Source organism: Gallus gallus, chromosome 17 (assembly GCF_016699485.2).
Source record: "Gallus gallus isolate bGalGal1 chromosome 17, bGalGal1.mat.broiler.GRCg7b, whole genome shotgun sequence".
NCBI classification, from domain to species: Eukaryota; Metazoa; Chordata; class Aves; order Galliformes; family Phasianidae; genus Gallus; species Gallus gallus.
The window spans coordinates 2,872,400-2,888,098 of record NC_052548.1 but is presented as its reverse complement, the minus strand read 5'-3'; the positions used below and the strand labels follow the sequence as shown (position 1 = coordinate 2,888,098).

Here is a 15,699-nt window from a genome sequence, read left to right as displayed (position 1 = left end):
GAGCCACTCACATGGACAGATTCCCAGAACACCTAACAAAGAATTCAATACTCAGTCACTTTCTGACAATGACCATGGGAAATTGTGGATCGATGCCCAAAATCATTGCAGATAGTGACAGTCCTAAGAATAATGCACTGGCTTGCTCATCATCTTAAATGTAAGTCTAGACTTTTCCTGAAAGAAAAAAGCCTATATACTTCAAGCACTGATTTTCCCTCCCAACACTGTAGGCAAAAGCTTCCCAAGAAATTTTCAATAGCAAAAATCTGTTTAACTGAATTAAGTTCTTGATTTTATTGCATAAAATCTGAACAATAGGCTATTGTTATGTGCATTCCTCAACAGAGAATTAGGTTTGTGCAGAATATGGATCTATTTAGGTCAGGCCACCTTCTCATTTTGTCTTCTAATGAGAATACCTCCAGCTGTACAGCTATCTCCTCCAGTCAATTATAAGCAAAAAAATACCTTTGTAGGCATTTCCACAGCCTACAAAACAAGCTTGAGCTGAGAGCTCAATCACACAAACTTCAGAACACAGCAAGACCCTGAGGTCCAACAGCCCTTTGTCAATGCACACTCTGCTTCTCCGGACAGGAGCCCAAAACTGGTTTCTTACCACTATTTTCCCATTTCAGAGAGAAAAAGAAAAAAAAATATGGCACTTGGTCAAGATCCTCCCAGCTCTACCTAAAGATGTTTCATGAAGGTCTTATGCAACATGTTAATTAGAGCAGCAGTGCAAGCTTGGTTTGTCATGTCTCAGTCAAGAACTTGGTACAAGTGTTTGTATGCATATCCTTCGATATAGCAAATACAAACTTTTATCCAGGTCAGGATAAAAAGCTTGAAACTGCTAATTAGATTAGAGCAGAGCAACTCTTAATCACAGTGCCACAACTAAAGTTGTCTTTAAAGATAGGAGAATCTTGAATAAATTAATTAGTTCATTAGCACGACTAACGTAGCCTGCAGTAGAGAGACAAGCCCTATCTTCAGCTGACCAACTTAGGTCAGAGGCTGTAGCAGAGTCCAGTGATAAAAAATATGTATAAAAGAGCATAGTGAAATCCTGGGGCATGGCCACTCTGTGGAAGACCACCTAGCACCCAAGCTTGCACAACTTCGCAATTAATATCTTGTCTCTGTGTGTGATTGGGTTACTGCACACCAAGTAACAAATCCATCTTTCACACAAATTGGCTGGGGCATCAGAAGCTCTGCACAGCAGAAGTCCCCAGATTTATCCACTTCCCTGCTGGGAAACAAGTAAGTCTGTGTTTTTAATCCAGCTACATGCCAATTGGTTTAGCAGAGCTAAATGGCAGCACAGCAGCCAACTCAGTGGGCTGTACCCTGAGCTCCTGTGTGGCTACAAACCCTTGTAGATCCATGCATCTCTCACTTTATCAGGACTTTTCAGTCTAGACAAGGTGACTTTGATCTAGAGCATGTCTTGTTACATGAGCAGTTATGTTGCTTTCCTTACTTACTGGAAAATTACCTCCTGTAAGAGAGAAGCTGAGTGCATGCTTGACTTTGATGCATGGATCTACAAGTAATAAGGGCAATAAGAGCATTGCTTGAAGAATCGTAGAATCATTAAGGTCAGAAAAGATCCAACCATCAACCCATCAGCACTATGCCCCCTGAACTACGTTCCTCAGAAGATGCATCTGGATTTAAAAAACATCCTATTTGAAAGTCTCTATAGCTCTAGAAACTTTACCTGTCGGAGGAGAAAGGAGAAGAGAGGCTTCTCTTGCAAAGGAGAATGATGAACCTCCTGCCCAACAGCAGCCCCAGTTTGCACCTTGTAGCACCCTCATGAGTTGCCCCAACATGCTGAGCACAGAGGACCTCTGCCCCAGCAGATTGTTCCTTGCCTCCCTATCACTGACACAACACAGAAAACAGACCCGTGATCACCATCTGTGCAGGTTCCTAAACCCAGCATCCCACCCACACACCGAGCATCCCACTCATCCCACTGTCAAGCTGCCTAACAACAGCACAACCCCATATGCCAATACTCGCTCTGTCTGCTGCTGCTCATCTGTGCCCCAGGGCGTGCGGTCTGCAGATCAAAGACCTCATCCTGAATCCCTTGCACATCAGGCCTCTTCTGCAGAAGCACCTGGCATTAGGTCTTCTGGATTGCTCTAGGAACTACAACAGCAAGTAAAGTCTTCACCTTTTTCTTTTCTTTTCTTTGTTGCTTCTTTCTTTCAAAGAAGTTCTCTCTTATCCTTTTCCACTTCAACCACAGATGTAGCAGTCATGGCTGAAGCAGGCTGGCATGCTTCTGAAAGCAACCAGCTGCTTTTATTTCCCTTTGTAGGAAACCAATTGCAGGGCATGTAAGAGAGCTGCTTATACCCTCGCTGCTGTAATGTTGTCAAGCTGCAAGCGAATTTCTTCAGCTGGAGTTTTCACTTCTTGGCAGGCACTGGTGATTAAGCTGTTGTTTGGAGAGATTTTCATTTCTTTTCAGAGAGCAATTGCTCTGTTGAAAGGGCTCTTTAGGTTTGTATGATGTATGTCATTCTCCGGCTGTATATGTTAAAGTCTCCCATCAAAGCCTGGAGGTGGCTGCCCCACAGTCATTTTGAATATACCTTCACTGAGACATTCAATAAAACGCAGAAAATCCGGTGAGGCACTTAAACACTTGCTCAACTTTACATTTCCATTTGCTCAAGTGGTTTTCTGAGCAGGGCGATGTGCTGAATCAGGGCTGAAATGCCCTATCCTTTCACTTTTACAGAGAGCTTCCAGCAGACGTGGGGGCAGACAGTCTGTTTTGCCAGACAGATGGAGACCTGGGCATGGCCAGAGACATGCATCAGACCCATCTTAGCATCTAGATACGGCAAAGCCACTTCAGACCTAGACAAGCTCCCCATTTGCTATTACAGTATCTTTGGAAGCACACAAAGCGTGCCGTGCAGCACAACTGCATCTCTCGGGGGGCTGTGAGAAAGGAGGGGGCGGACTCTTTAGCAGGGTCTGGGGACAAGGGGAAATGGTTTCCAACTAAAAGAGGGGAGATTTACACTGGATACAAGGAAGAAGTTGTTTACAGTGAGGACACTGAGCCACTGCACAGGTTGCCCAGAGAGGTGGTGATGCCCCATCCCTGCAGACAGCCAAGGTCAGGTTGCATGGGGCTCTGAGCACTGATGGAGCCATGGGTGCCTCTTTGCACTGCAGGGAGTGGGACCTGATCAGCTTTAAGGGTCTCTTCCAACTCAAACAATTCTATGATTCTAAAAGATTTGGGACTTCACCCTCTGGCAAACAGACTCTGTGGCACTCCAAAATCCAGGAGAAGGGGGAGGAAAGCATGAATAAATGGATGCTGGCCAAGGCAGAATTTAGAGTGGTGAAAATCTGTTGTTCAGGCAGGTCATCCTCCCACACAAGACCCATCAGGGGTACAGATTCCTCCCATTTAGATCTGTCTCACAGGGGCCAGAAGAGAAATTCAGACGAGCAGGTGAAGACTGTGCTGCTCATTCGTGCTAATTTATTATACTGCTGTATTACATACAGCCAACCAGGTCTCATCACTAACAGTGCTATTCCAAAGCCTGTTGTTAGACATCTCCCTATGGAAACCCAAGTGAGAAATCCAGATCACCTTCTGCTCCATACCAAGGTGCTCAGGACAGAGCATGGAGATCCGGGGAGGGTTTTAAGGCATGGAGAACACTTGTTATTATCACGTAGCCTTTAGGGTGGTGCCTGGAGCAGGATACAGGTGGTGGGTTGTTCTGTTTGCACAAGAATTTTTGAAACCCGGGAAAGATGCTGAGGACCACAGGGCTGCCACAGACAAGTGATAAGAACAATTTAAATGAATGAATGTCAGCCTCAAAGATTCGTTTTTCTACACAATGATGATCTTCCCTGTTATCCGAGCCAAACGCACGTTGCAACAGCACAATGGGGATGCAGCAGGCTGAGAGCCAGCACGAAGCATGGGTGAAACCCACACCTCTGTAACCAGGTCTGTGCATCAACCCATCCCAGACATCTCTGCTTAATTTTCCTGTAAGCAATTGGTCATACTGAAGCACCAGAAACCAACGCTCCCCCTCAGCAGCAGCAAGAGGGATTATCCATCACCCTGCGTGCACGTAGGAGATGCCTGACTCTTATTAGAAGATTACAGTCACCCTAACTGGATAGTAAATACTATTTAACACTAACAGCCATTCAGGGATTTTTCCTTCTTTATGAAACTGCTGGGAGGAAAGGAGCATTGTCATTCACACCTATGCAGCAGCACCTAACTCTGGTAGAGGTGCTGAGCTGCCAGCTCTGTCTGCAACCAGTGTTTGGACATGAGCATCTCTCATCATGCTCAGTGTATTTCCAAGTGCAACCTCATTGTGACAGTAAATGCTCAGTGCTGGTGAACACCAGCTCCCAGGGATTTACTGTGTATGTTCTCCCTGCACTCACATCCCAGGCTTTAGGCAGATGCCACGTTCCCAGATAGCATTCTGGCTTAGACAGCACAACATCAGAAAGTCAGAAGTCCCCAGAAACACACATGAGCTCTCCAAACAACTAGGAAAAAAACAGATTTTCTTCTGCCCCAATAAATTCCAACACATCCACCACCTCTGGGCTGGGCATGGAACAATAATTACATCCTGACCTTCTCCTCCTGTGTCTTAGTAGGAATCAGGAAATTCAAAGACACAGAAAGAAGTGAAAAAATACCAAGTGAGTCATCCTAAATTCAGTGAGGGTATAGTTCTAGTTGAGATCCAATTTAGGACAAACTTACATTTTATTTGAACTGTTCCTTTCTACTTACAAGCATATTAGAGGTTAGGCCCAGTCCACGCTCTTGTAATACCCATTGGACACTAATATTTGACAGTAGAAAATAGAAGAAACAGGAAAATCTCTTGCCATTAAGATCAAAAGAGAGTGAGCGTACACTTTGACATTTCTCCTTTCCTGCAAGGAGTCCCTGTTTTGCAAAGCAAATTCCACCGTGTTATCCTTGAGCTCCTGCAGAGGGAAGATAAAAGGTGAAAATCTGGTGCTTTGAAAGTCAACATCCAGCTTCCTACCAGCTTCAGGTGAGTCAGGTTTGAGCCATGGTTTCCTGTAGGAGAAATGGGGCCACAAAGCTCCAAAGCACTGCCAAAGCTCCCTGGAAGCTCAGTGTGCACCTCAACTGCAAAGGCACAACTGCATCTCCCGGAGGGTTATGTACCAGGTAACTGCAAGAGGACCACAGCACATAGCCCCAAAACCTTCCCAAACCACTGAGTATGTAACCAAAGCACTGAGCCCCAACGAACCACAGCCTACTTGAGCAAGGTCTACTTGAGTTATCTCACTTACAGTTATCAATAATACCTCGCATGTAGTTTAAGTCTCTATAGAGTTAACGTGTGCTTCTATAGAGGACAGCAAGGCATTTTACAGCTGGGAGTTCATACACAAAATAAAACATCTCTGGTTTTTCACACTTTGCAGAGCAATCTGAGGCTCCCACAGTAATCAGGGTCAAGAGCAGGAGAGGGCTCACGATGGATGGTCCTTGTATGGGAAAAGCTGAGAGTCACTGCTATAGGAAGGAAACCAGGGCTGATGCTATCATCTGTTTCATGGGTGTCCATGAAACATGGCCCACGTGAATGGCGATTGTATTGGGCTGCATACACAAAGGTCGCTCCAAAAGTAATGCCTCCTATTTACTTCCGTGGAAAACTACCACTGGAACAAAGAGCACAATAACACTGTTCGAAAGAGCCAAATCTCAGCTACAAAACAGTGTTTTTCAACACAGTCACCACCATTAGCTCTGCATTTTCACCAGCACTGAGCAACAGCCCACATGCCACACTCGTAAAATTCTGCACCAGAGGAGGTGACCACTGTCACTGTCACCACTGCTGAAATGCACCCCACTCACTGCCTCTCTGCACTCACACCCACTGGTTGGTCTCCATAAATATTCAGCAGATGTCAATGAATGCCAATGAGTGTCATTTTTTGCTCATGGAGGAATCTGATGACATGCTTTTGCTCCATATGCACTTCCATGTCAGATGCCATTCTGTCAGGCTGCCTCTCTGCTAATGTATGTCACACAGCAACAGGAATATTGGTGGGAAGGCTCAGCCTCTGCTGCCATACCATACCAACACTCAGCCTCAGCTCACCTCTTCTCCTTCACCTTTGGCAAAAACTTGGAGGCGTTGTGGAATTGTTCTCCCTCAGTGCTAACATCCCCAGGTCATTGTCAGCTGTGCTTCCAACAGGATAACATTTAGCATATTAAAATACTTTATGAGAACTAATTAATACATTTACATAATGGTCCCAAGAGACACTCTGATCACCAGTTACCACTTATGAGCTCAACAATAGTTCTTTCAGGCACACGTGAAGCAGACAGTGCAGCTCCTGCTGTCCTACATCGCTCCCATCCCTGGTGTGATACTCCAGGTGAACGCTACTTACTCTGGAACAGGTTGCCCAAGGAGGCTGTGGATGCCCCATCCCTGCAGGCATTCAAGGCCAGGCTGGATGTGGCTCTGGGCAGCCTGGTCTGGTGGTTGCCGACCCTGCACAGAGCAGGGGGTTGAAATTATGTGATCCTTTTCAACCCAGGCCATTCTGTGATTCTATGACATGACTCTGTGATTCTTACCATGGGAAGGCCCTGCCCTGAGCAAAGCCCGATGGCAGCACCACCAAAGCAGGACTCAGAATGGTGCATCAGCCTGCTGTAGTGACCAGAGCATCCTGAACAGCACGGCTGCTCACGGTGAGCTGGTGCTCTAAGGAGGTTTTCCCTAATTTCCCAGTGCAAAAGATGCTCTGTCTCTACTTCAGAAGACAAAAGGTACTTCCTTGTCTCCTGCCCTTTGCACAGAGCGACCTCCCCAAATCACCTGTTGCTCCTCACGTCTTTTTGGCTATAAACAACACCGCGGCCAACAAATCTGCAGCCCACAGAAGTGCTCCTGTGGAGATATTGCTCTGGTGCTGCTGACTCAGGAAGGAGTTTTCCCCAGCTTACTCTTAACGCATTTCACCTGATTAACGATTCAGTCTTTTTGCTTCGAGCATAAATCACCCTCCAGATAAAGCCTTGCTAGAAAGCTTTCTTTGGCCCCAATTAAAACGAAACTCTGTAGAAGTATAAACAGTGGATCAGCAAGGAAAAATTGGGCTGAGATTTGTGAGCCAGCATTCTCTCTGCCCCCCTAATTCCTCAATTTATCACGGGAGGAGTGGATACTGGCAAGGCAATTACTGACTGCAAAGCCTTGCCTTTGATGGCAAGGAATGTATGGAAGTCGCATCTGCACACCATGTGAAGTCATGAAGGATTGACTCAATAACCCTCACAAGGCAGCTCTCGTTGGAACCTTTGGAAAGACCTGAGCCAAGCCATCGGACTAGAGCCCAAGCTCCCTCTTTTCGTGAGCATCGGTTTATATCAACCTTCAGACACAGCCCTCGTTTTTCTGTCTTGAAGCTGCTTTCAGGGCAGACAGCTCTGTCCCCTGGTAGTGTCAATGCAGAAGTGGTAAAGCACTGCACCTTGCGACTGACCCCATCCTGACTGCAAAGACAAATTCTAGCTCTTAGCACCCCATAGCAGGAAGAGGAGCGGTAACAAAGCCCCATTCACGCAGCGCGATCAATCGAGCACTATTTTGCAGGAGGAAATGAATGGCCCATTAAGGAAGCAGCCGGTAACCTCAGCTTCCCCGTAATTGCACTCAGTCCTACGCTGCCTGGCGTCCCAGGGATTTCAACCCTAAGGACGGACCCGAGGTGAGGCCATCTGCTTTACTATCAGGAAGAAGGAGGGTGTGCAAAAGCAAGGCAGCAAACCCACCCCAGCCAAGCAAACCCAGCGTATGGCAGTGGTCAGATAAGGGCTGGGGGAAGGGAAGATCAGCCTTCCTCGGTTTCTGCTTGGTGGGAGAAGCACCAGCTTTGTTCCTTATTAATGCATAGTCACAGTTTACACAGACTGTATCTTGTAGTCTCACAGACCTTTGCAAATCTTAATTAAGCTACACGTTGAAAGTAGGTTCATCGCTCCGACGAGGATCCTGCACCTGGGGAATGCTGCTTTCTTTCAGGAGAGCTGGCAAAAAAAAATGCATTCCACCACTGCAGAAGTCTCCCGGATGCAAAAGGCAACACCTCATGATAATCCAGTACGGCTGCAGTAGGAACCCAGCTGACTGCAACTGAGGTGTGGGGCTGATCAGAGCTGGAAGGACTCTGCACTGCTGTTAGCCACAGACACTGCACTGCGTGTGCTGTCATAACTGCAGCAAGGTTTGGGCTTTTGCTTCTTTTTCTTTCTCTTTTTTTTTTTTTCAGTTTTCTTTCTTTCTTTCTTTCTTTCGCTTCTCTTTTTGCTTCTTTCTGACAAACCTAGAGTGGGCTTGGGAGAAACCAAGATGAAAGCCAAGCAGCCAGAGAACAGCCAATGACTGAAGCTGTGAAAAACCTAAGGGCGCATCTTCTCCACCCACATCCTTCCTTGGCTGCTAACCTGCAAAAGGACAGCCAACTCTCCAGCGAGCAGAGCAGCACGGGAATGGGGCTCAGGAAGAGGGGCAGAGCTGGCTGCAGGCACCAGATGTAGGAAGGCTGCAAAGTGGTTCGGTAGCACTGCACACACCACGCTGCAAGTAAACCATCCACAGAGCCTCCAATCCAACAGACGTGAACCCATCAACCATTCAAACCTAACCAGGGTTGGGGTCTCAGGCAGGGCCTGACGTTGTACAGCAAAGACATGCTGCATCTCATCCAGGCATCTATTTCCAATTAGATTAAGGGACATCTAAAACGATACTATAATAATTCTCAAAGCAACCCCCACAGTCAATACCCCAATACTAAACTCTGTTTTTTTGCATGTGGTTCAAAAAGCAGTTTGGGAGAAAATGATCTAATACACCACATATTGATTAATCAATCCCAGCCAGGATGCTAATGGGCTTTTCTTACAACGGTTGGCAATAGAGGAAGGAGTGGGATTGTTGAATGAGAGTGGGAGAACCTGGTTGTGTGATAAAGTTTCAGGGCAAGGGGAGAGCATGCAATGGGGAAATGGGCCCTTCTAGAGATCACTTTAAGCAGATAAAGACTTGGAAGAAACGGGGGAACTGAGCTATGAATGGTAAAGGTGATAAATCAGATATATCAGCTTCAAGCACTGACGATGTGTACCTTGCAATTTACTGTGGTTGATATTAATAATACTTCCCTGTTGCTACAGAAACCCTCATAGGAAGGTCTGCAGAAGAGCCCAGCATGGGTCCAAAGTCTATAATGAAGTAGATGGAATATTTTGTAGTCCTACCAGTCAGCGAAATGGTCTATTAATGCCTGCTATGGTTTATTTTCCACACTGGCACTTCTGCCTAAGACAAGACATGGTAATTCAGATCATCCACAAATAGCTGTCAGACCATCCTTTCTTCCACAGTCTACAGAAAGAGGCAGCTGATGCAGTCATACATTGCTAAATCATTCCCATTCCTAAAGTGAGTTGAAAAGTGCTGTCTCCTTTGTGCCACTGCACTGGATAATGTCCTTTACTGACCTATGAAATGGAAGTACAAAACACTTGGGTCATCCTTCAGACCTGTTACACCCACTATGGAAATGCAGGGAGAGATTAACAAAGCACGAAGGTGGGGGCAGCTCTGCAACAGGCACAAGGCCCCCATTGATTCTCAAAGACTCAAAAAGGACCCCCCCCCTCCCCCCCCCCCCCAAAAAAGCCAAAACAGACAAACAAATTGAGTTTGTTCTTTTTTTCCTGCACAACCATTTGCAAATTAGTGCAATGCATAGCAGCACCCAGGAGCCCTACAGCCCCAGCTGCAGACTCACATTGTAGAGGATGTCGGTCCATCCCTCCATGGTGATGCACTGGAAGACGGTGAGCACAGCAAAGAGGATGTTGTCAAAGTTGGTGATGCCATAGTTGGGCCCTTGCCAGTACTCCCTGCAGGTGGTCCCACTCTCGCATTGCCTGGCAGGAGGCTCCTCTCCGCAAGGAAAATCTCCCACCTCTTCACCTGTACAGGAGAACGGAGGGAGAAAAACTTACTGACCAAAGCCAGCCAAGCAGCTGGCACTGCTGGATCCTCCTTGCACCACATCACCTGAACCTGGTTTGCATTTCATGATTCCTTGGTGCCACTCTGGGCATGTAAAAGATGTTACACTCGTGCAAGTATTCATATACCACCATGCTTCAAGGGGCAGTTAAGTGGCAGAGTGGAGCAGAACTACCTCTGAACTGCCCACAGTTCGCCCCAGTGCTCAGCCACATGATATACAGAATCATAATCATCTGGACTAGAAAGATCTTCAGGATCACCACGTCCAACCTGACCTACCGAGTCCCATCACTAACCCATGCCTGTTGGTGCCACCAATGAGAAGCACTATGGAAAAGAAATAGTGCAGTAAAATACAATCAAAGGTTTGGAAATGGCTGCGTACAAGAAGATGCTGTGAGATATGGATACAGCTTCACACAGCATAGCTAATTGCTCAGCTCCAGCCTCATTGTAAGCTCCATGTTTCTGCCCCAAGGTCAGAGACAGCATCCAGCAGCAGGGATGGGGCTGCTCCACTGAGCTTTGGTTCAGGCAGTGCAAAGGGGGAAGCAGTCTGCAATGGTTCAGGGCCACTGGGGATGGCCAAAAGTGTCCCACATCTTCCAGGGCCAGCTGTGAGTCATTGCAGCCATACAGAGACATCGTGAACTCCAGCAGAGAGCAGTTTGGATAGATAAAGTCCTGGGTTTTCAAAGTAAATAAATACACCAAGCAACATCCCTGCTTACACAGAGTTGCAATTCTGGAAATATTAAATGGTTTTAAAAGTGACACGTTACGGTGGTGGAGCAGCAAACTCCACAAAATCAAATTCAGCAGGGGGAGGAAACAAAATCAGCGCTAACAATAATTAGGAATAATCATTCCACAGAGCAAAGCCTGCAGGAGGAAAACAAACCCATCAGCGTGGCTGCAGGATGTGGATGTGTGTGCATGGGCAGCCTTTTCCTGTTGACTCAACGCCTCAATGCGGGGCATTGCTCCCCGGCTCCCACCTGGGTCACTGCAGGCTTTGGGAAGGGGTTGGTGAGACAGGGCTGTGCAAAGGGATATCAAACCTGGCTCTTGCTGACGGTCTGTGAGCTCTAACAGAGAATCTCTCTTTGGCCTTTTGCTGCTCTAAAAAAAGCAATGAGCATTGCTTTTCTTTTGGAAAGACGTCTACAGAGCAGAATTGGTCCCTACCCCCATAGCTGGGGTAAACAGAGGAGGGAAGGGAGCACACCAGGGAAAAATGGGAAGTAAATGTGCTGTCCCCTGTTTTTTTTTTTAGAACAGATTCAGAGTATTTGGCCTGGGTGAGCTGCAGAGGACATCTACTTAAAAACTATCCTATGTCCACAGAGCAAGACTGCACGGAGGCTGCCAGGAGAGGAAAACAAGTCTGGCACCCACCAGACAATACACAGCTACTAATTTTTTTATCCATTTTTCATGCCTGGCTGAGTGCTGACAGCCTCAAATGAACTTTTTGCCATATTTTGGTCCCCGGCATCCCTCTCTCATAGTCTGTTCCTGTAGGGCTACTGGGCTCACAGGGCTACAGCAACGTTGGCTGCTGACACATCCACTTTCTTCCCTCCACAACGACCTGAATTCATGACTGACACCCCTCACCTGGTCCCCACTTCCAGGAAGAAATCTCCGGAGATTTCTCACTTGAAGGATTTGGATAGACACCAATGTGAGCAAGTCCTCATCCACCACTTCGCGGCCCTTTGACACGGGGATCTTTTTAATGAGGTTCACATTCGCACGCTGAAGTCGGCTTTCTGAGCCCGTGGTCTCAGGCCTGGGCTCATTAATGCACCTCTTTGGAGCTGATGAGCACTTAGGGTTTAAAAGGCTGCACTGACGGCATTGCGGGATGCTCTCCTGCTCCGCTCGGGGACTGCAGAGCCAGGAAGCCTCACTGCCTTTCCAGAAGCATCATTTCCTGCAAAGCAGGTGGCATCGATCCCTATAACTCACCCTACAACGAGTGCATCAGGAGGGGAAAAGTAGGGTTCAGTGCCCGTAAGCAGAACCTCTTTCTGCACCACCGAGATGCCAGGTGCTGCGGGGCAGAGATGTGACATGCAGCATTTTCTGGCTGCACTCCCAATCCCTGGCTGGGGGGTCACTCAGCAAGCAGCAGTCGCTTGCACACGATGGGGCACAGTGAGAAAATCTGTTCTCAGCCCCCAGCTTGGCACTGAGACCTCTCAGTCATCGCTGATGTCAGGGTTGTTTGCAGAGAACACAAGCAGTGCTGGGGTTTATTTTTCCATTCCAAGCTAACTAGTTTTTTGGGGAGGAAATATGAATATATCTATATTATTTTGCCCACTGGCTGCAGCCACCCCAGCAGAGAATGAGCTGCAGAGCCCACTGCTCCCAGCCTGCAACCACCAGCTGCAAGAGCTCACCCACCTCATTCTAGAGCTGCAGTGCAACGCATCTGAAAACTCTCCTCAGAACTGCAAACCTATTCTTCTTATTATTATTAATTGCTTTCTCCTTGCCATCTCAGCGAGAGCACTGCTACTTCCTGCACCTCTGTGGTCACCGCTATTGGTATTCCTCTGCAGTCGTTGCAGTGAGCTGAGACCTCTTCTGCTTGGCACCAAACACACACACACAGCAAAACAATTTCCCTCTCCTACCAATCCAGCCCAAGAACTTACCTGATAGAGCAGTTGGACACCGGCACAGGCTGCCCAGGGAGGAGGTGGAGGTGTTCCTGAACTGTGGAGATGGGGCACTGAGGGACGTGGTTTAGTGGTCAATGTTGGCAAGTAGGTGGACGGTTGGGTTGGATGATCTTAGAGGTCTTTTCCAACCTCAGCAATTCTATGAAACTCCATCTCTTCTAGGAATCACTTTGTGCTGCTCACAAACAATCTCCAAACACCCAACTGTCCTTTGCGAGCCATGTTCTGTTTTGTTAATGTTTCGTAGGAACATAAGCAAGAAAACAATTCCTCCCTCTTTTTGCTAAACTCTGTGTAAACTGAATATATTAAACTGTTTCCATGTTGTTTATTATAAATCCTTGTGAAGGATGCCCAGAGATTTGGCTGGGATGTTCTTTTATTACCATTTGAATGCACATAATAAATCAATATGAAGACCTATTAGTGATAATCACTGAAAATACAAGACTGTGCTTTAAAGACAGTCAATTATACCTTAAATTGCAATCTTTTGGAGACAGGAACAATATTTTCATCTGTGGATAGCCCAGATAATCAGCACCCATTAGCACTATTATAGCAGGAATATTTAAAAATTACATGGAAAAAAAAATGGCTTTTTTATTTTAATTGAAATGAGTTCAGTGAAGCTGAGCACCTGTTGCACTGCCAGCGCTGCATGGTGCCTGCTCCTATCCACCTCATTCACCTTCATGAGCGCTCCCTGCCCTGCTCTGTTTGAAGGCCATTTGTCCATCAGAAGGCTCCTTGCTTGTCATCTATTTACCTACATTATTTTTTTTCCAATTTTTGGGGGTTGCTCCCAACCATTCCAATATTACTGATGGCACCGATGTCGTCAGATACCCATTCAACTTGTCCAAGAAACCTTGCAAGAAAATTTCCCATTCGCAGCAGTTTGTAGAGCTGATACCCACTGATAGCAAACAGAGACCAACAAGTTGAAATAAAAAGCTGTCCTTCAATGGGCTGCAACCATTGTAATTTTGTTTCTGTGCATCTCTGGAGATATATGTCTCTCTGGAGATGCCTGTGGCCATGGATGGGGCCCTGGGCTGCCTGGTCTGGTGAGGGGCAACCAGCCCATGGCAGGACAGTTGGAACTGGATGATCTTTCAGGTCCCTTCTAACCCCACCATTCTATGATTCTGTGATGACTGTGAAACAAATCTCCCATGAGAGGAGGCCCTGAACGCCTTCATATCAGTCTTGTGTAGACTGACAGCAATCCACTATAGCACCAAGAACTGGTATTGAAGTGGCAGGAGGATCCATCCCAGGGTGCACAGGGTGAACAAAAGTCTGTTTACTCAGTAAATGGGGGAAAGGAAAAGCCAAATGAGAGCAGGATGGGGAAAGGAATCGTATGGAGATGGAAAAGATGGAAATGGAGATGGAAAGCATGGGATCTCAGAGTGCTGTGAGATACACTGGGATGGCAGCAAAGCTCCAAACTCACCTGTCTCATTAGAGAAGCAGGTTTTGTGAAACTTCCCCATGTAGAACTCCAACCCGATGATGGCAAACATCACGATGGCGAAGAAGAGGAGCAGCCCAATCTGAAGCAGAGGGACCATCGCCTTCATGATGGACTTGAGGACAACCTGCAGACCTGCAGGGACAGGGAAATACAGGTCATCAGGGAGGGAAGAAAAACGAGGGCTGGGGAAGGGGGGTGAGGCAGGGGACACAGGGCATCTAAGGGACAGATTAGGTTTGGAACAGTGCTGCTTTCCTAGGGCGCTGTAAAGAAGCCTTCACACACTCAATATTTCAGACACGCAACCAGGAAAGTTATCTTTTTCTGATCTCCTTTCTTCAGATCCCAGACTCAGAGGTCTCTTAAGCTTCAGAGGCTTAAAAGGACTTTAAAAGGACGTTCCCTGCAGTTGGTGGAGTCCCCAGATTCAGCTGGGGGCCAAACCAGGCCCTTACAGCATTTCCCCTGACAGTGCTGGTGGCCTGAGGTCTGCTTTCACAAGACCAGCACAGAAGCAAAAGGAACAAAACCAGACTCAAACAATCTCCTCCCAGGGCTCTCCATCTATAGCTTTTTCACAGGCACTAAAACTCATTTTCAATTAAAACCAGGGGAGATAAGGCTAGAGAGGCTGGCGAGATGGAGGTGTCAGATAACGTCACGCAGACGCACATAACAAAATAAATTCAGCGATAACTGGCAGCTGAACGCCACCTCGGTGGCCTACTGTAAGGTGCTGAGAAGGAAGGGTCATCGCTGTATCACCACCTTGCACTGCTCAGCACTGCTGAGGGCACTCTGAGGGCATACAGGATTAAAAAAAAAAAAAAGCATTAAGATCTGTTGGAGAGGAAAAACTACCTAGAGTGCAGAAGAAAAGCATACAAGATGACTGTATGAATGAGCCTTGAGTTTTACATTTACTACGGGGGGGAAAAAATACGCAGTGTGCACAGCTTTCACTAAATCAATTAATGCCGTATGGGAAAATATTGTTGCCCAGAGAGGTGGTGGTGCCCCAGCCATCCAGACACCCAATGTCAGGCTAGAAAGGGCTCTGAGCACCTAACGGAGCTGTAGGTGTCCCTGTTCATCACCAGGGGTTGGACCAGATGACTTACAAAGGTCCCTTCCAACTCAAGCAATTCTATGGTTATGACTGTGCAGGTCCAGGGCATGCAAGCAGATGGGAGAGCACATCTTACCCAGACAACGACACCCCAAGGGATCACAGCCCCTAGAAGGGACACCAGGGCCTGGTGTTGCTGCAAACATTTATATCATCACTTGAGCCTTTTTTTTTTTTTCCTCGACGCTCAGTGAGCTGATACCTGTGTTGGCTGGAAGTAATTTAAGTCAAAATTCCCTGACTTGA

At 47.0% G+C, this 15,699-nt stretch overlaps 1 protein-coding gene across 23 annotated transcripts in view; it reads right to left on the bottom strand.

The window, feature by feature from the left end:
* Positions 1–15,699, bottom strand: part of CACNA1B (calcium voltage-gated channel subunit alpha1 B) — a 260,207-nt gene that overhangs the window by 148,358 nt on the left and 96,150 nt on the right. For all 23 annotated transcript variants that reach the window (XR_001464423.4, XM_015279262.4, XM_015279261.4 and 20 more), the window contains exons 5-6: positions 14,304–14,456; positions 9,913–10,100 (exon numbers count right to left, since the gene is read on the bottom strand). Coding sequence is in view for 22 of the 23 variants with exons in the window: in XM_015279262.4 (XP_015134748.3) it covers positions 9,913–10,100; positions 14,304–14,456 (341 nt within the window). In the remaining variant the exon portion in view is untranslated. The remainder of the gene's footprint in view (positions 1–9,912; positions 10,101–14,303; positions 14,457–15,699) is intronic.